This window comes from Lathamus discolor, chromosome 6 (assembly GCF_037157495.1).
Source record: "Lathamus discolor isolate bLatDis1 chromosome 6, bLatDis1.hap1, whole genome shotgun sequence".
Lineage (NCBI taxonomy): Eukaryota > Metazoa > Chordata > Aves > Psittaciformes > Psittacidae > Lathamus > Lathamus discolor.
The window spans coordinates 92248513-92272145 of NC_088889.1; the positions used below are offsets into that span (position 1 = coordinate 92248513).

At 45.2% G+C, this 23633-nt stretch overlaps 2 protein-coding genes across 4 annotated transcripts in view; both read left to right on the forward strand.

The window, feature by feature from the left end:
- The first annotated feature begins 6605 nt into the window (after positions 1-6605).
- Positions 6606-13575, forward strand: LOC136017911 (interleukin-9 receptor-like). Its single transcript, XM_065686637.1, has 8 exons — positions 6606-6779; positions 7178-7286; positions 9236-9429; positions 10097-10233; positions 10513-10687; positions 10890-10995; positions 12062-12146; positions 12645-13575. The coding sequence occupies exons 1-8, from the start codon at positions 6701-6703 to the stop codon at positions 13197-13199; spliced, it is 1440 nt and encodes a 479-aa protein (XP_065542709.1). The 5' UTR covers positions 6606-6700; the 3' UTR covers positions 13200-13575.
- A 4934-nt stretch (positions 13576-18509) lies between these two features.
- PDPK1 (3-phosphoinositide dependent protein kinase 1) overlaps positions 18510-23633 on the forward strand; it is a 28633-nt gene continuing 23509 nt past the window's right edge. The window contains exon 1 of one of the 3 annotated variants that reach the window (XM_065685018.1): positions 18510-18660. Coding sequence is in view for 1 of the 3 variants with exons in the window: in XM_065685017.1 (XP_065541089.1) it covers positions 19606-19629 (24 nt within the window). In the remaining 2 variants the exon portion in view is untranslated. Of the gene's footprint in view, positions 18661-19509; positions 19630-20015; positions 20260-23633 lie in introns of those variants that run through there. The other 2 variants (XM_065685017.1, XM_065685019.1) reach the window with 2 other exon arrangements.

Consider the following 23633-nt stretch of genomic DNA (forward strand, 5'->3'; position numbering starts at 1 on the left):
GGGCTTAGCTTTGCCCATATTGTTGTTACTCCCTCAATATACCCCGAGCTTAGGGGCTTCCTGGGCACTGCTCCAAGATAGTGGGGCTATTTTTGGTTCCTTCTCTCCTTATTTTCCATTTTTCTTGTGGGAAGGTATTGTCTTAGCATGTTTATGTGTCCTTCCTGCTGCACTGCAAGTACCCTGCATGCCCTTCACGAGGCAGCAGAGGACTGAGCCGACTCCACTTCCTAACTGATGAGCTGATCCTGCCATGCACTGTCTTACAAGGTCTGCTCACGCTGTGCTTACGTCTATGCAAATGTGTAGTGAGCAGAAGCATCTCTGATGGTCTGTAGCACAGTCTTCTGCTGCTCATCTTGCAGTTTGCATCTCAGAAACTACATTGTGGTAACTGACCCCAGGCTGCTTAAGGGAAGAGGGGACAGTTGCCTAGCTTTCCTTGGGCCCCTTAATTCTGTGTGCTCCTTGTTTCTGTGAGTATCGTTGGCCCCAGAACTGCTGAAGGAGCTGTTTCTGTTACTGCAACACTATCTAGCTGCACATCTGGTAGCTTGTGGTGGTTTGGTGCTACCTTGGCCTAGAAGTTTCCTCTGGTCACCCTAGAAGGCAGACTTCATGGGCAGAGAAGAACTCGCTTTGATACATGGTATAAGGATACTAAAGTAAGGGAGACTGTTCCCTTTGAAGCACTTGTGACAATTAAGCTTTTGACCAATGAGTTGATGACATTGTGGATGTGGAGGGGTTGGAGGTGGGCTTTTTTCCCCGTGGCTTCTAGCCACAAACTGCACATGTCCCTGACCCAGCAGTATCTGATTTGGAAAGACTGTTTCTGCAGGAATGCTAGGGTCATTGGTGGCAGTGCAAGCCCATGGTTGTGGGTTCTGGGGAGGCCTCCTGGGCTCTCAAACAAGCTGTCTCTAAAAGGTCTCATTCCACCCTTCTGTGTCCTCAGAAACATGCAGTGGCAGATTCCTGAACAGCAGCATGAAGCACAGAGTGATGACAATCGTGTTGTAAGAGCAGTTGCTGTTTTGCTGCTTGGCCCAGCAGGCTTGCTTAAAACAACAGTTGCAATACGCAGCCTGCAGCTGAATCTGTTCAGCCGCTCCTGCCATGCTCAGGTAACCAGGTGATTTAACCTAAGCCTTGCAGAGGTGAGGTTGGTCATGCACTGAGCAGTGGGGTGAGGTAACAAGAAGATGCCAGCAGCACCACCCATGTAGATAAAGCCTTTAGGTGGCTGTGCTCTTCTGCGCTTTGCTCAGTATTCACAACAATCAGGGACAGGAGTTCAGTTAATGGCCTGGGTTGGGTGGCATTTGGGGCATGGGGGAAGTATGAAAAAAGGCAACTGCAGAGAGCTGTGATGTTCATGTTCCATATACTGCTCTGTAGTTTAGAATAGTAACATGAAAGGAAACGGAGGAAGAGCATTTTGCTTTGGCATTTGAACCAAACTGCTGCTGAACTCCTGTAAAGATCTTTTCCTGTCTGACCTGTAGGCAAAATATTGTAAAAGATGTGAGTCTTACACGGCCATTGCATCTTTCTGGCGACCTGCAGCAGTAGGCAGGGAGGATACAGTTTGTCTCTACAGGAGACAAGATGTCCTTTTCTGTAGCAGGTTGAGCTGCAAGCATCTGGGCAGTTCTGAGGCAGCAGTTTTTACTTGCTTACATGATGCTCTGAAGGCTGCTTGCATGTTAGGGGCTTTCAATTTCTGCTCCTGTTCAGGCCTGTTGTAACAATAAAAAGTGTAATATACATTTAGATGGGTAACCATGAGGCCTCATGGTAGTTGGCAGGAGTCTTACTGGAGGCGGAATGCCGAAAAGCGGGTACTGGGAGAAGCACCCTAACTCAACCTGTAGTACCTATTTGGAAGTGTCTGTCCTCATTTCTGCGCAGCCCCTGCCTTCCTCTCTTGGCTGTTAAAACTAATACTGGCAGCCTGTTATTCAGTCTGTGTTTTGCCTGCTTCTCCCATCCCCTTCTCCGGCACATGTACATAACAGACTTCATAGATCCTGACTGTAATACAACCACTGCAGCATTACAGCAGGGTATAGAAAGATCTGTTCCTTATACACTCTAGGATTTGGACATGGAAGTACTGCAATGCTTGTTTGCCTTTGGCCCTTCAAGCACAGTGCAGCAACAGGCTGTGGAAGAAGCACAGGACAGGGCAGCTCAGGAGTGCCTCAGGTGTCTGAGCGTAGTTGTGCAGAGGCCTTGGATGGGAGTAGTCTTGCCCCGTATCTGGACAGGGCTAGGAAATGGTTTAGGGTCACTAAAGAGCTCTTCTGTTGGCCTTCTATTATATAAATGTTGCAAGCAGGTACTTTTATATTCAGCAAATTACTTGGCCTTTTAAATGTTAACCCTTTAGCAGAAATTCCTCAGTTTCTCCATCACAAATGAGTAACTGCAGATGCAGCTACTTTAACTCAATCTGATAATCTGAGCAGGTTTTCATTGGTTCTTGAGATTATCTTCAAAATCAGGCACAGCAACTTCTGCTTTATTATGCCATTGCTGCTACTGCTCATCACCAAACCACATAGCCAAAGCTGCCAAGGGGCAGAAGCAGTGTGAAAAGTGAAGTTTCCTTTGAGCTGGTAAGACAGTTTAATGTATTTCTGTGCTATGCATGCCTCTAAATAATCATAGGATACATCTACTAAGCTAAGATATTGCAAAATGGTTTCTTTACCTAACTCTGGAATTCTGTATTGTCTCTTGCACTGGGAACCTAGAGAAATAAAATTAACAAGAGGGCCCCTGCACTTTTGTTCTGCAAGTTTGCTGAGCACAAATCCAACTATTGCAGTAACTCTGCTATGGGTTGTACCAGAAAGAAGAATCATCTTGAATAAATGATTTTTATGTTGTCCTCTCTGACTGAAATAGATGAATGCAAAGGAATCCAGCCAAAATAGCCCTTGGCATTTGAGACTTTACAGACAAAAATATGCTTTTTAAATGTACGTATGCATATGTGTGCGTATGAATATTGCTTTACTGCAGTAGTTATGATTTGTAGCAGCCTCTAGGATGCAAGTCTGCCCAATCTAAAAGCACATAGCTGTTTCTGAGCATCAGATTGTGGGAAAATGGCTCTCCAAAGATGAAGGGAGAAAAAGATTGGTGTTACGGGGCTCTCTCTTACCATCTCTGCAAACGAGGAAATCATACTACTTTTCCTTATTCTCCAGCAGTTCACATGCCCATCATGTGAGTCTGTTATGTGCACTTGATGTGGTTCTGTCAGACATGTGCTTAGAGGCCAAGGTATTCAGGAGGCAGATAATTTGTCATTGTATTCTTCTTAAAGAGCCTATGAAATATTTTCCTGCAAGCAGGGATGAGTGAAAGAGTGCCCTTGATGAACAATCACTCTTGGTAGCACAATGGATCACTCTGGAGAATGTGCACTTGGGGCTAACCTTAGTGGGTGGAGGGATGTGCCTGTCGGTAGACACACTTTTGCCTGTTGCTGTTTTACTTCATGGGTGCAAGTCAGACCACACAAATGAGCTGTAACAAGAAAAATTGCACTGACAAAAGTATCTACTCTCTACAAAAGTTGATGGCAGATGTGAGATAGAACCTAGCAGTCCTGTCTGGCTGCTGTGTGCTGGTATATCATTACATGTATCAAAGGGTACCTGAGCATGTTGAAGAATCTTACGCACACATCTCTACATGAAGTCCTTGCTTTTGCATGACACTTCAATTTCATGTTTTATCAGGCGTTTGTAAAGCTGATCTTGTCTTGTAGTCGTCTGATGGTCGGAGATGCATGGGTCCGTCACTTTGAACTCATTGTGTTCTCTACACAATTCTACACATCAAATGTAAGCTTCTTGTCCCCACTTTCAAAGTCATTGACAGTTTCTCCTTGTCCTCTTGTCATCTCCTACTTCCATATCAGGAGCTCAACCCTTCCTATGATCATCAAATCAACTCCTCCATCCTCCATGCTACTGCTTACACACTGAAGGTGCTGTCTACAATTCTCTCAGGCTACCTCAACCTCATTCGTAAGTCTCTCCTTAGCAATTCAGCAAAGCAGAGCTTTAAACCCCAGGCGATACCTAGGCTACCCACATGCTGAGACTGCCATCACCTTCTTGTATTACTTCACCCTCCCAGTGGTATCTGTCAAATAATTTATTCTACCCTATAAGTTCTTAAAGGCAAAGTTCATATTTTTATTGTGTGTTCTACTGGACCACTAACATTGGGGTTAGCCAGAACTTCGATTATGGTTGTCTGGAAATACAATCAAACACAGCAATAACATTTGATCTCCTGTCCTGTTGATAAGCAGTTGAGAGCATTTGGAAAATCTGTGTTGTACAGATTTTGGTTAAAATTACTTGAAATCACTTTTGGGAAATGGGGACAGCTGATGGAACCATAAGTGGGGAGGCGAAAGGCATGGCTGCAAGGCCTCATGTCCTGGAGCAGGTAGCAGGCAGAACAACTCTGCCCTGGAAACATGCAGAAAGAATGGAAACACCATTGCAACCAGCTTGAGACCACCTGGGAACTCGGAGTCACCAGTCAGCTTCTGGTACTGAGCCAGTCTTGCACTCGTGGCTGCATAGCTGGAGTATCATTTCAGGGCTCTCTCCCAGGTCTCTGCAGAGTGAAGGTGATTCTTCTCCCTTCCTCTCCCACATCTACATTTTTCACAGGGCTTTTCTGCCTTCCCCCACAGCTCAGCAGTGTTGCAGAAACTGGGCATTAGAACAAAAAATAGCATCAGGCAATCTTGGCTAGGAAGACAATTTGTCTTCCAGTCCCCAGGTGCTGCAGTTGTGCCCTTGCTGCAGCATCTGAGCTGAGGATTTAACTAAGATCTCTAGCAAAGATTTATAGACAACAGGTCTTGGGCCGTATCTGAAAGCAAAAGGTTCCAGCAATAAAGGTACTTCCCCTTTATCCAAATTAGAATCATAGAATAGTTAGGGTTGGAAAGGACCTCAAGATCATCTAGTTCCAACCCCCCTGCCATGGGCAGGGACACCTCACACTAAACCATCCCACACAAGGTTTCATCCAACCTGGCCTCGAAATTCTGCATTTTGTTTCAGTTTAGCTGTATCTACCTTCCGTATCCAACTATTGGATTCTTTCCATCTCGAGGAGATTGAAAGGAAAAACCAAACTCACCCAAACAAGAACACCACCAAAAAAACAACTCCAGAACTTTTCTCATACCCAAAATCTTTTTCCCATGAAAGGTACTTGTGGCCAGTGTGAAGTTACAACTCAGCCTTTCCTTTGGTTAAGTTAAAGATATTTTAGCTCTTCATTTCTGAGGAAAGTTACCCAGGATTCAATCATTCTTACAGCCTTTTCCACAACTTTTTTCATCTTTTAAGCAACTTTTTGTCAGAAGTGTGGATCCCAACAGAAGGGATGAACTGATAATGCTGTTACGAATGCTGTGTGTACCTGTGGTAATATTTCTGTTAATTGATCTGCATCCACAGGCTGTGTGTTGGCCCCTCTAACGGCATGGAAGTACTGCAGGAGCTTTTTCAGTTGGTTATGTGCTATTTCCCAAAATAATGTTCTGATAAAGCCTTTCAGAATTCAATGTTCCACGACCTATTTATGACACATTCATGACTAACACAAAAAACTTGAATTTAAACATGCTCTATTTGTTTCCAGGTAATTTAGAGAGCCAGGAAACGTCCAGCATGTTTCAAACATTGCAGAACTGAATAAAATACTTCTGTAGGGGAGAGCAGATATGAAATTAGCAGCAATTACCTGGAAATTGTCTGTCCTGGTTTAGTTGTCTTGACTTAGATTTATTTGTTTGTGTGCCTGAACAAGTTCTTGTAAGCACACATACAATTCTATTTAATGCAGCTCTCTCTATTTCATATTTAGTCAGTCTTAATGTGTTTATCACAGGGATCATACACAACCCTGATTAGAATGATAAGCAGGAGAGCCTTCATGCCTCCCAGCCTCCCTCAGCTAAAATCAGCTAATGGTGATGCTTCCTCTCAACAACCCCCACTCTGAAGAAGGTCTGCAGCAAAACAGGATATTTATGAAAAACCCATGAATGAAGAGGTGCTGAAGTGGAAGCCAGCAAGATTCTGAAACACTGTGATTATTTTACTATTAATTCAGAAAAGGACACTATAAGCAGGCATAATTACAGGAAATAAGTTGATATGTGGATGCTGCTGTCTAGCTCTGTGAAATCTGGAACTGAAAGTATTTCCTGCTACTGTAGCCACCAGATCTTAATTTAATCTCTTCAGTAAAGCAGTCCTAGTGATTAAAATACTGCAGTCCTTGATAAGTGTAGGCTCTTTCTCACTCAAACCTATTCTAGACTACTTCAAACCCTTTGTTGGTTAAAAACTACAATCTTATTCTATAGCCAGGCTGTACTCATCTGGTCTTCTGGCAATGCTGAACTTAGTGTTTTCTCCTATCCTCACACTTCTCTCTCCTTTTCCACAGCTGCTTCTGAAAGAGAGATCATAACCCCTGGCAAATGAAGAAATTGTATAACTGAGTTGGTGCCCTGCCTGACAGAGCCATGGTCAGCTTGTGTTGGGGCTGGCAGCAGCAGATATTCAACCTGCTGGTATGAATACTAACAAAACTGCTTCTGTATCTAGAACTGGCTGTTCTATTTTAGATACTGTCTGGAATGGGAGGAGATGCGTGGCAACTGTGCCTCCAGCTGTGCATTGCTTCTGTGCTGCTCTTTGGTGGAGGAAGAGGGAGAGGTAAGAGGAGATCTGGAATAGGTCCGCTGTGGGAAGGGGGACATGCATGTGCTCATCTTTCATTCACAGACCCCAGAGTACGCAACACAAGATCCTGTGACTGCCCTTCCCCCAGTCCCAGGAACCGGTGCCTGCTGGTAATGCCAGGCCTGGGGAACCCAGCATGTACTGGACAAGCTGCGCAGCAGAAAAATCTTAGACAGTGCCCGAGGTCCCTTCCCTAAGATCATACACTCATCTCATGCAGTGAAGTGTGGTGCAATAGAAGGGGCATCATGAGGAAGGACAGATGAGGCATCACTAAAGGAAGCACTAGAAACAAATGCATTTATTTGACGTACCAAGCAAGGCCTTGTCAGGTGATGCACAAATGCAGCTCTGGTCTCCTTCCTCCGCAGAGCTCCAGGGCAGCCTGAGCTGCCTGAATAACTATGTGACTACTGTAAGCTGCATGTGGGAAATGGAGGAGCCCATGGGAGAGGGACCTTTCCACCTGCATTTCACCAAGTAAGAGCCTGTCGTGGTTGAACCACAGCCACAACCCAGCCTCCCCGGCGCGATGGGGGCGAGAATCAGAAGAGTAAAAGCGAGAAAACTCATGGGCTGAGCTTAAGACAGTTTAATGGGTAATGCAAAAGCTGTGAGCACAAGCAAAGCAAGGAATTCATTCACCACTTCCCTCTGCAGGCAGGTGTTCAGCCATGTCTAGGAAAGCAGGGCTCTATCATGCATAACAGTTACTTGAGAAGGCAAACACATAGCTTCAAACATCCCCCTGCTTCTTGCTTATTCCCCCAGTGTTACATGCTGAGCATGATGTCCTACCGTCTGGAATCTCCCTGGGGTCATTTGGGGTCAGCTGTCCTGGCTCTGTCCTCTCCCAACCCCCTGTGCACCCTCAGCCTGCTCACTGATGGAGTGGGATGAGAAGCAGAAAAAGCCTTGATGTTGTGTAAGCGCTGCTCAGCAGTAACTAAAACATCCCTGTGTTACCAATACTGTTTTCAGCACCTATCCAAACACAGTTCCATGCCAGCTATTGTGAAGAAAACTAATTCTGTCCCTGCCAAAACCAGCACAGCACCAAGAGCTGCTATGGCAGCCACAGCCCTGGCATGGGCAAGAAGAGCAAAGATGGGGCCCGGCTGTGGGCTTTGCTCCTTCCACAGCAGGAGACTTGTGGCTTCCTTGGAAGCTGCTCTTCTTTTGTGGGCCCACTGCCTTGGAGGGTGCAGCAAAGGTTCAGCACACCTGGCTGCACGCATGCAGCAGAGGTTCAGCCCATCCATCCATACAGCCCCTCTCAGCACAGAGAGTCCCCCAGCCCAGGCTCTGCTCCCCATGATCGGGACACTTCCAAAGCCCATCCTACATGATGCTGCCTAATCAATTTCTAGCTGCTTCTTGTCTTGTTGCCTAGAAATTAAACCCCTAGGGGTTTGATCTAAATGATTTAATATATATGCAAAAGGATTTTGAAAGTCTACTGAGTTATAGTAACACATTTAGAATACTATGTGAATACTTTTTCCTCTAACAGAAGAAATCAGGTGAGTGGCTTCCTAGGTGATAGGATAATAAGCACTGTGATGTGCTAATCTTAGATGAATGAGTTTTGATTATGTAATCATGTTATCTTAACTCCCAGTAACTAGTGTTGCATGAGGGTAAGCCATGCTGCCATTAGATGCCTCATATATTCTGGTAAAGTTAAGTCACAACCAACCTAACTCTTAACTATAGTAGACTTTAAATCTATGAACAAAAGCCAAGCTGATAAACTGTGGTGTCCCACTTTACTGCGGGGTCACGTGCAACATGACAAATCTGATGATAAATGCCTGCATTAGACAAGTTAATAACATGAGACTGTTCTTCGGAGCCCTTTCTCCAAGGTGATATTTTCCATCATTCATCCCGTTATGCTGTGCTGGAGCTTGTGAATACTAAAAAAACCTTAAACCAAGCAAAAAATAGCACTGAAAAAAAAAAAAGAAAAAAACAATTGACAAACCAACCTCTGAGGTGTTCTGCTGTCAGCGCTGGTTTGTTCATAGTGAAAGAGGCTTTAATGTACAACTTGTTAGCTCTGTGCTGTGTGGTTGTAACCAACTGCACACCCCATTTTAACCCCCCTGTACCAGCTGCTTTCCTGGCAGCAACATGTAGCAGCCTTCTTGCTTTCAAGAGGGAGCAGGGGGCAGGTACTGGGTTGTGCGTGCAGCTGCTGGGAGATGTAGTGCCCTCAGCAGTGAGGTTATGAACCTGGTTCCCTCCACCCTTTTCAGCTCTGCCATCCAGCCAGCTTTAGCACTGCTTTCTCTGCTGGCTGCTCTGAAGAGGTTCGTGTTCTTCCAGAATGTGGTGCTGTGCTAAGCTGCCACCCATCTTCCATAAACTGAAAAGCACTTAATCATACAACTTAAAAGAAACTTTCAGCCCGTTTATTCTTCTAGCCTCTGGTCAAAGGGCCACAACGCCAGCTGCAGACTTACTGCCAGAGAAAGTGTGCAGAACCAGTATCACTGCATAATCCATTTAGCCAGCCAGATCTTGGAAACAGATGGTTATAGAGTTGCTCTCCAAGGCAACTTCTTTGGACGCAACCACACGTACATCATCTTTCCAGAGTACAGTCCCCGTGAACACAGTAAGTATGAAGCAGGGCAGCTGTGGGTTGAGGCTCTGCCTTCAGCTTTGGGGTACAAAGTGAAAATAATGGAAACAGGCCAGGCTGCTCATCCCTGGAGAATGTACTATGTGGACTTCATCATTAGGGATGCTGTCCCAGTGTCTCTCCATTCTGACTTTTCCAGGACTTCAGAGAGAGCTGGCTCTGGAGTACCTTTTGACTATACTTCTTATTTGCATCACGTTTTCTTGTGCCATGGTGATGCCCAATTAGATTGCCTCTGTAGCTGTGGGTTTTTTTCTAAGAAATGAAGCCATGAGGAATCAAAGTCATGGATCTAATTCGATGTCCCATGGCCTGGTACCTCAGAGAAATGCTCTAGTATTTGGGATCTCAGTTCCTGTCTGTATTAGTGGTATGCTAGATGAGCAGAATGTGACATCCAGAGTCAAGCTCTTCGCTTGTAGGATTATCCCTAGGGGCTATGTGAGTTATCATTAATTTATGTCAATTCTGTAGTTGTTCTGGCCTACCCTGTAAGCTAATTTGGTCTACTGCTGGTCTTAATATGACTCTTTAGACCCAGCTTTATCTTCCAAGATTTCATTCAGCCTAGTATCATGCATTTCTGTCTGTGGTGTTCATGTCCCAAATAGTGTGAAAAAACCTACCTCTCTATTTGCAGTAAAACTTGACCCCCCTTTGAACATCCTGAGCAATGCCACTGCCAGCAAGTGTCAGATATGGTGGAGTGTGCCTTGGTACCTCATGGAAATTCTTCAATATGAGTTGCAGTATAAGGAGTACAGCAAGTCCTGGGAGGTAACTGAATGAAGCACACACTGATACTGCTCTAGGCTTCCTGTTCTAAGCTGGCCTTTCTGTTTTCCCACATCATTGCTGAAAGATTTTATGTTAATTGTCAATACTGAAGATCAGTAAATCTTCTCCTGGACCCTGCATTCAGAAGTTACCCATCATCACACATGCCCTCTTCTTGCATCTGAGAAAAGATTTGGAAAAGGAGTGGAGGGGAAGAGTATTTAAAAGACCATCCCATGTCCAGCCTCATTTACAGAAATTCTTTGCACTGCTTTGCAGGTTGCAGTGAACAAGACACCCCCCAGTTCACTGCCCCAGGTCGAAATTGAAGCCACCGAGCTCCGCAGCGGCGTTGCTTATGCTGCACGAGTTCGGTGCAAGGTTTCTGAGAATGAGGATTCGTACCATAGTCAGTGGAGCGAGTGGAGCCAGACAACAGTGTTTCAAACAGCAGGTACAAAGAATGTTGCTTTTACTTTAATTCATGTTTTCTCATGAGTTCATGTTCAAAAAAGGAAGATACCTGGTAAAATGAAGCTTTTCAAATCCGAACTAGCTGCCTTTAGCAGCCTGTTTCATTTGCATTGCTTGGTTATTCGGGGTTCAATCTTGACTCCCAGACTTTTTATCCGATATTTTTGTGTTGATTCTTCTAGAACTGCCTGAAAAGATCCTAAATACCAGAACTATGCAGTTCTTGTTTATTCCTCTGAGTTTCGGCATGCTGCTGTATTTATTTTGGAACTGCAAGCTTTCTTCAAGGTATGTTATAGTTTTTCAGTAAGTTCCCCTTGATCTGTACAGCCTGAAGAAGGTAAATCAGCTGTCCTTATACTCCTCTTGCTTCCTGTTTGTGCTGCACAGACTCAATCATTTTCAAAAGTACTTCTGACAGTCTTAGGATATGACATGTTCCTTGGCTGATGATTGTAATGACCCACTACACAATCCTTAAAAAGAACAAAGTGCCTTTGTGGCACTCAAACTCAGCTAAACCTCGAGGTTGAGGGTCTCTTTGTCTCAGAGTTAAAGAAATTTAAGCCCATGGAAATTACTTGTTTTCATGTAGATAAAAGTGCAAATACACAGCAATCCGTAAGGGTGGTTAAACTGCTTTCAAAAGTTAAGCTACTGGTGACATACCTGGCAGTAGTCAGTATGCAAAATACCAATACAAGCAAACTGAACTGACTCCTATTCTGTGCTCCTTAGGTTTTGGGACCAAATTGTACGGAGAAAAATGTGTCTCTAGAACTTTGGTTCAATTATCCTCTTCAATTTTTTATGCTGGAAGAGCGAAGGTGAATCTCCTACCTCTTCCTTTGCTGCCTTGACATAGATTATTCTGCTATGTACACATCACTCTTAGAGAAACGGAACGCATGATGCCTGTATAGCAAAATATTTTTACAGGATAGACTCTCATAAAGGGACTAGGATGTCTGGCAGAATTTCTGTGTCTAAACATAGTGAAACTAGAATGCTCTAAAACAATTCCAGAGATGCTGTTTTAGATCGAGCTAGTTGCTAAACAAATACATAAATAGCTTAGTCATATAATGAGTAGTAGACTAGTACTGAGTTTGCAGCATATAGCATTCCTCAGAATTTTTATGACTGTGCTGCAGGCTAGAAACATTAAATACATGCTCAGGAGTCAAACACTTGCAGGAGATGTCAGAAACCTTGTGAAATGGACTTCTTGTGCAATTTTTCTAATATAAGTGTGGAGCTCTCATCTAACAGTGCTACAGCATCGAGACAGACACAGAAAAACTGCTGTCGTGTTCTGCTTTTTTTAATTTGAAGTGTTGTTTTCTCACTTCAGGGCAAAAGACCTCTCCTGCTTCAACATTCCCACACCAGCTGCTTTCTTTCAGCCTCTCTATAATTTGCACAATGGGAATTTTAAGGTAAGAGATAAGTTTCATTTCTTTCTTATGACCCTCAATTCATGAGGAGAGCACTTTTTTTTTTTTTCTTTTCTTGGGGATTAATCATTCTAGCTCCTGAGCCGCTACTGACATGGTTCTGGTTTTTCTGGAGCTTTACAGTTTCTCAGTGTCCTGCCTCCACATACTAGCGACACCACCAAAGCTTCTATCCAGCTTCTCTCTCCTTAGAAATAAGCTCCCTCCACTCAGTCACTCCTACCCATGCTGAACATGAGCAGTGCACTCTGTCTTTGCAAAGCCAAAGCAATATGAGCAGCTTGCAGTACATTCTGGAGGTGAAATCTTGAAAACTTCTTGTGACATTAGCAGCTAGATTCTATATCCTATTACCCTGTTTGCCCAGTAGATCTGCACTAAACCTCTGGATTGTTGTGCCAAAGCCATACAGAAAGGACAGTTATTTTGCAAGTTCCAACTCTAAGCAAAATGTGCTGAACTTACTGATCCTTTCACTAGGACTGGGTTGGACCTCATGAGGCTTGTAACCAGCTCAGAAGAGAAGAGGCCAGCAACTCAAACAAAGTGACTGCAGATGGTGTTTCTGATCTAAACACCCAAGATCAGATTTCCCAGCTTTTTTCCTTGAAACCTATGGAAAGCACAAATCTGGCTGCTGCAGAAGAAAATTTAGTATTTGCCTCAGTTCCAAGCCAGCAGTACGTCCCCAGCAGGTATGTAAGAGCAGAAGAGACAGAAGTGAGGCTGGGACTACTGTTTGCACAAGCCCGTGGTGATGATACAGTTGGCCTGAAAATCTCTGAAAAAATTAAAGCCAACCTTGAGAGCTCCAGCACGGGAAGGAATTCTTCCTCTCACTCACAGCATGGAAAGGGTGACTTCCTCATGGTTCAGGAATCTTTAGAGATAGCAAATGTGTCCTTCAGCAGTAGTGACTATTGTACCTTATGTGACAATCATACCACAGGAGGTTTGATTCCTGCTGAACTACTGAAGCTCTCCAATGGCAATAGTCTTCTCAAACATCAGAATGATCAGAGTGACCTTCCCTGAGGAATACTGTCTACAAAGATCTCTGTGCGGTCCTCTCACCTCCCAGCACTGTCTTCCCAAGTGGCTTAAATAGTGACCGTGCAAACAATTACAAACATACCATTTTTAGGTAAATCCTCAATTTCTGTACTTTAAAAGTAGATTGTGACAACTCCTCTGGCTAGCAAATACTACTACAGGCATCACAAGGCCTGACTCCAGCAGTACATGCTGTCTCAGGGGACACATGACCATACTCTTCCCTAAATTAAGCACCTGTCAGCCGCAGAAGTCCAGCAATGCTCTGGCTAAGGAAGCGGCAGCAGACCTGCTATTTTGCCTCAGGAGGAGCTATTGGGATTGGGCACCTCTCAGAAGCAGCAATACTTGTAATATGCTGAACCACAACTTAAACTCCATCGTTATTTTATAAAGTAGTAAAAAAAATCAACAATTTTTGCTAAAAAAGGTAATTTTGCTTTTTAATATTTGCTTCTTAATATGATATTGATGACTTCAAATGGTTCCCAGTTTCTTCAGAATTTGTAATTGCTCTATTTAATCAGGCAGTGGCCTTGTTCTTTATTACTCTGAATGGCTCTAACTTTCTATTGTGCAGTAACTAAGCCCCATATAGTGCTTTGATTTTAACAACAATTTATTCCAAGGTTAAGTGTCTGACCTGATCTACTGAAAAAAGGTGAAAAGCAAGAATAGAACAAACGAGCTTTATTTAATCAAAAAGCAGGCCAGGCCAACTGCTTCTCCAGGGCTTTTATTATTTCTCCAGAACTGATGAGTTCTTTGCCTATCTGCTCAACCGAACAGTCTTTCTGAGATGAACCTCTGGAGGTTTACTTCTGCCCTAGACACAGAAAACCCTAGATGTGATTGACTGCCCACCAAGCAGGTTCCTGACGTCTTAGTTACATCTCCTAGGCTTAAAGGGCTCAGGAGTTTTAGCAAGCATACTAAGAAATTTACAGATGCAACTACACTAGCTGGCACATGCATACATACAATCACACACATTCATTCCCTCCTCTTTGGGAGTGCTTCCCTTGACTCTCTGGTGATTGTTAGTATTGATTAGTTCTGACAATGAAAAGAAAAATTCCAGTTATCAGTAAGCAGATTGAGACACCCTTCCCAAAAAACATGTGCTAGGCCAGAGAACCATTGTGGAAAGTCTTCATCTGGGAGAGAAGCAGCAACAGAATGAGGAGTCCACATCCAGCTTATGTGACAGCCACAGGAGGTGCCAGCACTAATTTGTTTCTGGAGTGGTAAGCAAAAGGCTCTTCTGACATCTGAAAAAATATCCCCTTTCTGGTCCTTTGTGATTTTTATCTTGTACAAACTATTTTCAAGGATGCTTTTTATACTATACCACAATGTAATGGCAGAAGAATATGATGTTACTGTAATTAACAGTAGCGATAATATCCTCTGGAGAAGAAAAACAGTAAAATAAGACCACAAGTCTAAAGGATTTTGGTGATCCTAAACTCTTAGACCCCCTAGTGTGGCTTGATGTAGTGTCCCAAAATTCAAATCTTCAGAATCAGATGGATGCTTCCTGAAACTGTCAGATCAATTGTATCTTAAGTCTCTCAGATCTTTACAGCCTGAGCTTACAAACAGGTCTGCATAGAAACTGATCCGGTTTCATAAACTCTCACTCAGTTACCAAGGTATTCTGTACTGGCTACAAGATATCAGCAAAAGGAGAATGGGAACAATTATATTCAGAGATGAGTAGGAAGCAGCAGGTCAGGCTATGGAAGGGAGAGCACGAAACTTAATGAGATATAGGAGCAAAAGGAAACAGACTTAATGTGGTAGTAAATTACAACAGGAACGAAGCCTCATTCTTATCCAGCCAATGAAAAACTTTTTTTTTTTTTTTTTTTTTTGGAAAAGCAGTGTAATATAAAAGCCATTTTCCTGCCTTTCTGCTTCATGTTTTTGTTTTAGTTCGGGGTTTTGTTGTTTGGTATTTTTGTTCTTTTTGTGTGTGTCATGATTGAGGCTGGTATTAGATTCAAGCTATGGTTTTTCACAGCTTCTCCCAGAGTCTCTGAGCTATCCTAAGGATGAATTTTTGCCTCTAAGTGCGATATGCATCTTTCTAGTAGAAGACAGAGAACTACCACCTACTAATGTGGGCTCTGGCCAAGCCTTTGAAGCCCTTCATTTCCTGGGACTACTGAGTGCATGCAATGTGATTTGTCTGCAACCAGAACGAAGTGGCCAGTACCATCCCCTTTCTTTTCTTCCTGTTGAATTTTGCCACAGGGAACAATTTTGGAAGATATTTAAGTAATGCCTGTAAGCCACTAAGGAGTTGAAAATGATCTGTGCTGAAGATTTTCATTTAGTTGTGAGTTTGGCTTGGGGGGGAGGGGTGTGTTTGAGAACTAACACTGTACAATTATTCAGAATAAAGGAACTGATGCAAACTTTGATTTTTCAGAAGTTCGTGTCCAAGAGTTTTTGAAGAATTTTAGAAAACATTGGCTATACAAGTATTAGTAAAAGTTGGTTTGAAAACATCGTAGGAGAGGGACATACTCCCTTGTTTGGAGACCAAAGCACTAAGCCAGTGCTGCTGCTACCACCACCAACAGAAAGAGGGGTAAGAAGGTTCCTGATTGAAAATGTATTTTACAGCTCATAAAGCCAAGGGGGACCAGCATGGTGAGCAATCCCATGTGTCTAGCATGTGAACATCAGCATAGTTCTGCTAGTGCCCACCCAACAGCTATGGAAGTATTGGTGTTGCCAGTAATGAGTGATAGCAGCTGTATGTGTCATTCTGCTGTTTAGTCATTTCAAGAGGGGTGAGAAGCTCAAACCGCATGTTTGTCAACAGTGTAGGTATCACAGCACTGACACAAACTCATTTTGAAAGAGAAGAAAACAAGTCACAAATACGAAGACACAGCACTCAACCTGCTGTGTCCTCTCACTTAGGATGACTTGTCTTCACAGTGTGGCTTTTAATGCATCAAAGCAAAGCTCAAGTAGTGGTGTTCGGCACGCTGAAACAAGATCAGTGATCTGCAGACCCCTGCTCCAAAGTGCAGAAGCTGAGCCTGTGAAAACAATCTTTTTTCCTGAGACTGCCATTAGTCAAGGTCCAAATAAACCCATAAATCATTCCCTTGTTAAGTAAGCAGACAGGAGGAAAGTAATTCCAGAGTCCAGAGAGACAAGTTTGCCCTTTTTAGTTTACTTCCGTTAAATTTGATCATTGTATAAACAAAGTACAGGGAATGTTGGTTAGACTCAGAGCAGCACCATTTTACCAACTGCCAGTGTGAACTCTACCATTTCCAGCTCCACAGCCCTTTCACTCCATCTTTTCTGTATTGCTGTGCTTCTTTGAGTCATGAATCCTGTGCTGCAGTCTTTGTCACCAAAGGCCTTTCCAGACAAGCATAGTCCCTTGAGTCTCCCAGAACCCCTCAACAGGGTATATGCTCTTTCACGGCCATCCACATGTTCACTCATCTTGCCAGTAAAAGCACCAGAAATTAAAAATAGTCTGTTTAATCTTCAGTAATTTAATCTAATCTGCAGATCTGTTCCCACTCAAGGCGCAGCAGTTCTAAAGACAGAAGCACTAATCAAGTGCAGAGATCTAAACCATCAGTTCTAAAGCAAGAACCGTACCATTTGACGACATGCATATTTATGTACTGCTGATTGTAACTGGAAAGGAGGAGGAGATGCTATTTTTAATGCTAGGAAAGGGAATGAACACACAGAGGGGTTGTTTGTTTTTAACAACATGCAAGCCAAGGATTAAGTTGCAACACAAAACTACAGCACTTGGATTGCTTCTTCCTTGCTGCTCACGGAGCCAAGTTAATTGACAAAGTCCCAAACCCCAGTGTCAAATCTTATCACTTTAGGGCTGGCGAACAGATTGATTTAATCAACACACTTCCTATTTTCAGTGCGTACTGAAGTGCAGCACAGAATCTGCTGTGACAGCATCAGCTCTGATACCACAGCCCACTATTATGCCACATTTGCCTTTGTCTAGAAGTAGTATATTTATATGGTAGTACAGGCCCAACACAATATGGATTTTTGAGCCACACTGATTCACATGCAGCCTGATATAGGCAGTGCCAGAGGGCAGAAGTAACAGTCATTACAGTGTAAAGGCAAGTAATAAACTGTCTTTTCTACTACCAACACTGGCTGCTAAATGCTGGCAAAGTTGTAAGCCATAGGCAAGTCTAAATAAAGCACTAAAGAAAGGAACTGGGGCATCAATGTAGACAGCTTACTAAGCTAAGACTTCTTTGTGACATACTTTTACATTCAGAAATGCATATTCGCTGCGGTGCCCGTGCTGGCACTGTGCCTGCTGCACTGCCCCCTGCCCAGGAAGCACAGCACTGAGAGCCCACAGGCCTTTCCAGAATGGTCTCGGTGCTTCACAATAATCCATTACATTAATACCATGTTTTCCCTCAGCTTGGTAATTAAATGTCTGTCACCAGGTGGACAGCAAAGATACTTAAAAAACCACCACTGCAATCACTCAGCAGTGCAGGGGAGATGCAGTTCACCTCTCAATACTGTCTTACCCAAGACGACACATATTTTCTCTAGGAAAAGAGTTCTTCCTTGTATCACAAACCAGCCCCTGCAATGCTGAAAGTTACTTCTGAGAAGTCATGCAGAAAAAGAAATCCAGAGAACTCTGAAACAGTGTCATCTTTAAATGCAAGCAAAATTGGGCCCAAACCCCAAACTCAAGCATCCAAACTTCTGCCTTTAAAAGGATTCTGGAAGAAGTTACTAAAAATACATATTTTTTAACAATCTAGAGGATTAAAAAGTGATTCATCCACATGAGAGTTCAGCTGCTGCTGCTGCTAGCGAAGAAGTAGATCCTACATACTTTGACTTGGGTGAGATTTTGTATACAATTTTAGAGGAACAGTAAGGACACCAGTTGGCCTAAATGATACCACCTGGATTTATGAATGAATGATTACACTGTTTGAAAATGCCTTAGAGTCTAATCATTAACAGTTCCCCATTAACTGATACAACATTTCAAGTGGTACTCCAGGAGTCTATCCTGACGCAGTCTTGGTCTGATTCAGTAATTTTGGTGATGAAATAGAAAGTATGCACGTACAAGATTTGTTCTGGGAAAGACTTTAGCAAAGCATTGAAACAGGATGTGAGAGCTGCAGTGAACCACCATATAAATAATGAGTTACTAGTGAAATGTTATCGCAAATACTGTTATAGCTCATAATGAGACAGGTAATTTGGAAATGGTAGCCAGTACTTATTTTATTCTACTTGTAACAAATGAAGCTGCAGTTGAACAGTGTATCCAAGTCTAGGCATAGTACCTTCAGGAAGATGCAGATCAGTTGGAAAGAATCCAGGGAAGAAAACATTGCCTATGAGAGAGAACTGGGATACCGGCTGAACACAAGCGCAGGTATACTTAAAAACACCTCCTCCCACTACCTATTACGAGATTCTGATCAGCAGTTCTACTCGTCTGCTGAAGATGCGAAACTCGCACAGGAAAGCCGATTCAGGCTGGCTGCAGCAGGAATCTCCCTGCGGAAAGCAGCTCAGCTCCGCTCTCGGCCCCTGCCCTCGGCCCCAGCGCAGCGCACGGTGACTCTGTCCTGCGGGCCGCGCTGCAGGGCGGCGCCCTCGGTGGCCCTTCCGGACGCGGCCTCCTGAGCAAAGCCCGGCAGCCCAGCAGCCCCCGCCGAACCCAGCTGCGCCCCGAGGGCCCGCCCCGCCCGCGCAGCACCGGCCCGGCCGAGCCCCGCAGAGACGCGCACGTGCCCGCGCCCCCGGCAGGCCGCACCGCCGGAGCACGGGCGCGGCGCCCCGCAAGGGCCGGCTGCTGCGACACCGCGCTCGGGCGGGCGGGCGGGCGAGCTCCTGCCCGGCGCGCTCGGCCCCCCCGCGGCAGCGCAGCTCCGCAGCGAGCCAGCGGCCAGCTCGCGCCCCGGCGGCGCCCCGGCTGCCCCGCGCCCTGTGACGTCACCACGCCGCCGCTCCCCGCGCGCCCTCGCGCTGCGGCACGAGCCCGGCCGCGAGCGCGCGGCCGCTTCCGCCCTCACCCGCGCCGGGCCCGGGGCCCGCAGCTTCGCTGCCGCCACTGCGCAGGCTCGCCGGGGCCGGCCGCGCCGAGCCCGGCGGGGAGCGTCCCTTCCGGGCGCGCGCGCGAGTTGCGGGTGGCGCCGCCAATGAGCGGCCGCGCCGAGCGGAAGTCCCGCCTGCGGCGGCGGGGAGGGGGAAGCGGGGTATTGTTGTGAGTGACGTCACGGGCGGGGGATGCGGGCGCCCCATTGGCTCGCGCTCGGCGGCCGTGCGCCGGGGTGCTGAGGCGCGGGGGGAGCGCGGCCGCGCCGCCGGCGGGCCCATGGCCAGCACCAGCGGCTCCCTGGTGAGTGCGGGCCCGGGCCCGGGCCGCCGGCTGCTGCCGGCCGCGGGGCGCCGGGCGGAGAAGTAGGCCGTGGGCGCCGGGTCCGGCCCGCTCGGCGGTGGCCGCCCGCTCCACACGCGCTGCCGCGCGGCGGGGGCGCGGCGGGGTTTCGGACACGCGGGGCGGCCGGGCGAGCGCTGCCCGCCGCGGGGCCGGGCTCGGAGCCGCCCCTCCCCCGCGTCCTGGTTCTCCGCGGGCCTCGCGGGAGGGCCCCGGTTCCGCCCGAAGCGCCGGCCGGGCCCGAGGTGAGAGCAGCGCGCCCGGCCCGTCCGCGGGAGGAAGCGGGGCTGCGGCCGAGGCTGCAGCAGCCGGCCCGCGGCCTCTGGCGGAGCTTCGTCCTCGGTTCCGGGTGCCGGGCTTTGGCGTGGCGTTGCCGGGCCGTCCCCCACCGGAGCGCCGGCGTTGTTTCCTGGGGGAGCCGCCGCGTCGCTCGAGTTCCCTCGTAGTGGAAACAAACGCGTGAGGACGATCGTGAGGGCCGCAGCAGGACCGTTTCGAACACGGTTGTTTACGCGAGTCTGACAGGCTAAAACTGACGCTCTGTGAGCACTGACTAATGCAGGATGGAGCTGCAGCCGGTACACCGCATTGGTAATCGTAAATCCTTTTTTAGTAAAGTGTAGTAGTAAGTCGCAGTTTACATTGCAGATTACACAGCTTAGTTAGTGTAGAAATTCCCGTGTGGAAAGAATGCGTTGTTTTTTTACAAAAGTAACTGCCAACTTTCCTTGGTGCCGGTGTAGCTAACTTGCAGTGATCCGTTTCTCGTCCGTGTGCTTTTGGGTCTCGTATTCTTGCTGTCACTTGCAAGCTGCCAAGCTCCACTGTGCAGCGCTTAAAACTTTTCAGTCGGTTGGAATTGGCTGAGGAGGTTCTTCTCCGTGAAGAGTGGCTATAGCTGTGTTGAATGCCCTGTTCCAGTGTGTGCTCCTCTTCATGCTCAGTGCTTGTTTCATCAGGGTGTTACACAGAATCATACTTGTTGCCTGAAGATGAGAATGATTCTGTGGAATAACCCTGCTGGGGAGAACACAGAATACTGCATTGGGGATTATGAAATAAAGCCATGTTTGATTGTTAAAGGAATTAGTTTTCCTATCTTGCCACTTGTTAGAGCTCCACATGGCTGTTTCTCAGCATCAGAGATGACTTGTGTTTACTTGGGACTCTTTTAAACAGGGAGCATGCTTCCCTTTGTGCTTCTGTCCTCGATAGTTGCCTCTCCAAAATACTTGCGGTTCTGTTCCTTTTCTATGTACGCCTTAGGTCCCTGTCTGCAAGAGAAGTGTACAGAGAGAGAATAAACGAAGAACAAAGGTGACAAAGTTTTGTTAAAGCGAAAATGTTTTATTAGCATAACTTATTTTGAATTCGCTCTCTTCGATCCTGTTTAATACTTCTGTAGCTGGGTGGGTGTGCTGACTGGCAGTAGCACATAGAGGTGGACTGATGCAGCCAACCTTTTTGTAGTTGAGATGATATAAAATATGGGAAAGGCGGTATTTCTGATGTTCTGAGCAAGTTCCTGTTAATGCCTGTGTGTTGCGATTATTAATGACATCAGTGAGTTCTGTGATCATTCTACTATAAACGCAAAACACTGCAGGGTGAGGGGAGAATATAGAGCACAGCTTTGGAAGGAATATTCCTGCATTCCTCTGCCAAAACAGTTAATTTTTTATGCTTGTATGTGTGGGGACAATTCCTGAAACATTCTGCTATTTTCTGAAGGCGTGGTCCAAAGGGAAAAATTGTACTTTTAAAAAGGGAACAACTTTAGTGCTGCTTTATTTGCAGGTGTCAGTGTGGTCTCAGTTATTTGCTGTTAATGGCTTCATTATAAGCATGTTGGGTCTCGTGTGGATGGGCATTTTCAGCAACATCTTCGCTAGAAGGTTTAGCTGCTCTTGTGATTACTAGATTTCACCAGTGTTTCTGTCGTGATAAAAATTACAGTATAGTCGTGAATATGTCTGAACAAAACTTCTAGCTTCTTTTTTTCCTCTGTTGAACTAGTAGAAATTGCACTTTTCAAAGAACTGTGTTCTGCATCTATGCTAGGAATTAGACTAGCCTATCGCAAGGGTTCTGCTTGTGCTTATTTGTAGGTGTAAAACTTTCAGGCAGGCTTCAGAGGTGTTCCCTACATGTCTGTCTACTTAATACTGTCTTCTCTTGGGTTTTTGGCATAAGGCTGTGACTAGTCTTACCACTCATGGGATAAGATTTCTGTGAATCTCTAGCCAAAGAAGGCTGCAGGAATAAAAATTGGTAAAAAAATCAAGGTGCTGAGAAGGTGCTCAAAGGTGAAGAAATGGTATCAGTTTAAGAAGAGCAATTTTATATGCATTCATGTTTCTAACATAGGAAGTGCTGGTAGCTAGTGGAAAAGGAGATAATCCAGAGAATAATCTGGGTATAACAGTGATGTTCAACTAAACAATGAATCTACAGTGGGGGTAGGCTGGGTTTTTTTAAGGCAAGTTATTCTTTGGGTTATTGGTCTGTTACTTCCGGTGCTAGAAATAATATCTGTTTCATATAGCTCTTGAAACTGCAAGCAAATTGCTGTAGCTGGACATTGCGGGGCACCCTGCAGACCTGGGCTCATTTCACTTCCCTAAAGTAGATCAGTTGGAAGGCAGCGTTGCAGGAAACATTTCGAAAAGGGACACTGACTACTGAAGTACTTGCAGGAATTCTGGTGCAGAAAGCATGAAACCAGGGACATAATCACTTGGTTAGAATGAGAAAAATAATGCAATGGCAAAGTAGTAAAAATAGGTTTGATCTCTGAGGATGTGAAATATTTTAATAATTTCTGGGTTTTTAACTGTAAACTTGTTTGGGTTTTGTTTTGCTAGAAAAGCTGTGTGGATTGCTGTAGAACTAGCACATTTATTGCATCAGGAAATATGCAAACGAGAAATTATTTTTTAGTATAGAAAGAGAAAAACTCACTTCAGAAAACACTGTGTTTGAGAGAGGAAATCCTTGAGTTCTTCCTAGTGGAGCTTCCTGAAGAATTGGTATGAAACCAAGGAATTACTGTTTCTGGTATTTCAAGTGGGAAACCTTTTTTTGCAGGTGGCTAAATTAGATTATGTGTATGTAATACAGAAGCAAAAGGGGAAGGAGCTGATTTTTCTCCCACCCCACTTCCCTTTCTGACATCTTATTTGCAGGTAAGCTTGTAGAAAGTTAGTAAGGTCTAACTGAAGTGGCTGAAAGGGCTGAACACAACGCTCCCAAAGTTCGCTCTTTGCTCTAGAACTGTATTTTTCACACCTGATGGATTTTACTCAACTGTGTTGTGGAAAACAGCTGGCTTGTTTTGTGACTATAGATTGAAGTTGAGACTAGCTTTCTGGCTTTAAAGATAAGCTGTAAATATGTCACCTGGCAAATGCTCTATAATTCTTTATAGTGAAAAATTGCAAAGATTAACTTCCTTAGCACATTTTCCTGAAAAGAAAGTATTAAAACTTATGTTCAGTTCTTTAGTAATCCTACAGGAATTCAATGTGCAGGTCTTGCTGTCCCACCTTTGTACACCCCATCTACTGCCACCTCTGTGTGGCTGCTTTTCTGCTGTTCACCCAAAGCAGTTCTCTGCTTCCTAGAATTGCCAACAAGAGTTAAGTATAGGAAGTCCTTTTGTGTTTGCTAAGGTGAGCCCCCATCCATTCTGTGCAACACTTCTTAGTATTGGTGTGCTTCGTGAGATAACTTGATGGTGTAGAATGTGATCTGTTATATTGTGATTGCAGATGGCTTTTTATTTTCTTGTGAGCTGGCCTAGATCTGTTTTGTGAAATGAATTCTCAATGGCTTGTTTACACATACAGCTATTTGGGCTACAGGCTGACTTTAGGTTCTTAGAGATTTTTGTGGTTTCCTGTTTCTGATCTGTTTTGAGGCTCTGGGGGTGTTTGTGGGGGTGGGGGGCTGATGGAAGGAGGCTT

What these genes read in the sequence shown, in the direction of transcription:
- LOC136017911 (XM_065686637.1), top strand. Translation starts at nt 6,701, where the DNA reads ATGGGAGGAGATGCGTGGCAACTGTGCCTCCAGCTGTGCATTGCTTCT. An exon ending in TGGTGGAGGAAGAGGGAGAG is followed by an intron (nt 6,780 to 7,177) that starts GTAAGAGGAGAT and finishes CTTCCTCCGCAG; the next exon opens with AGCTCCAGGGCAGCCTGAGC. An exon ending in TGCACAATGGGAATTTTAAG is followed by an intron (nt 12,147 to 12,644) that starts GTAAGAGATAAG and finishes TCCTTTCACTAG; the next exon opens with GACTGGGTTGGACCTCATGA.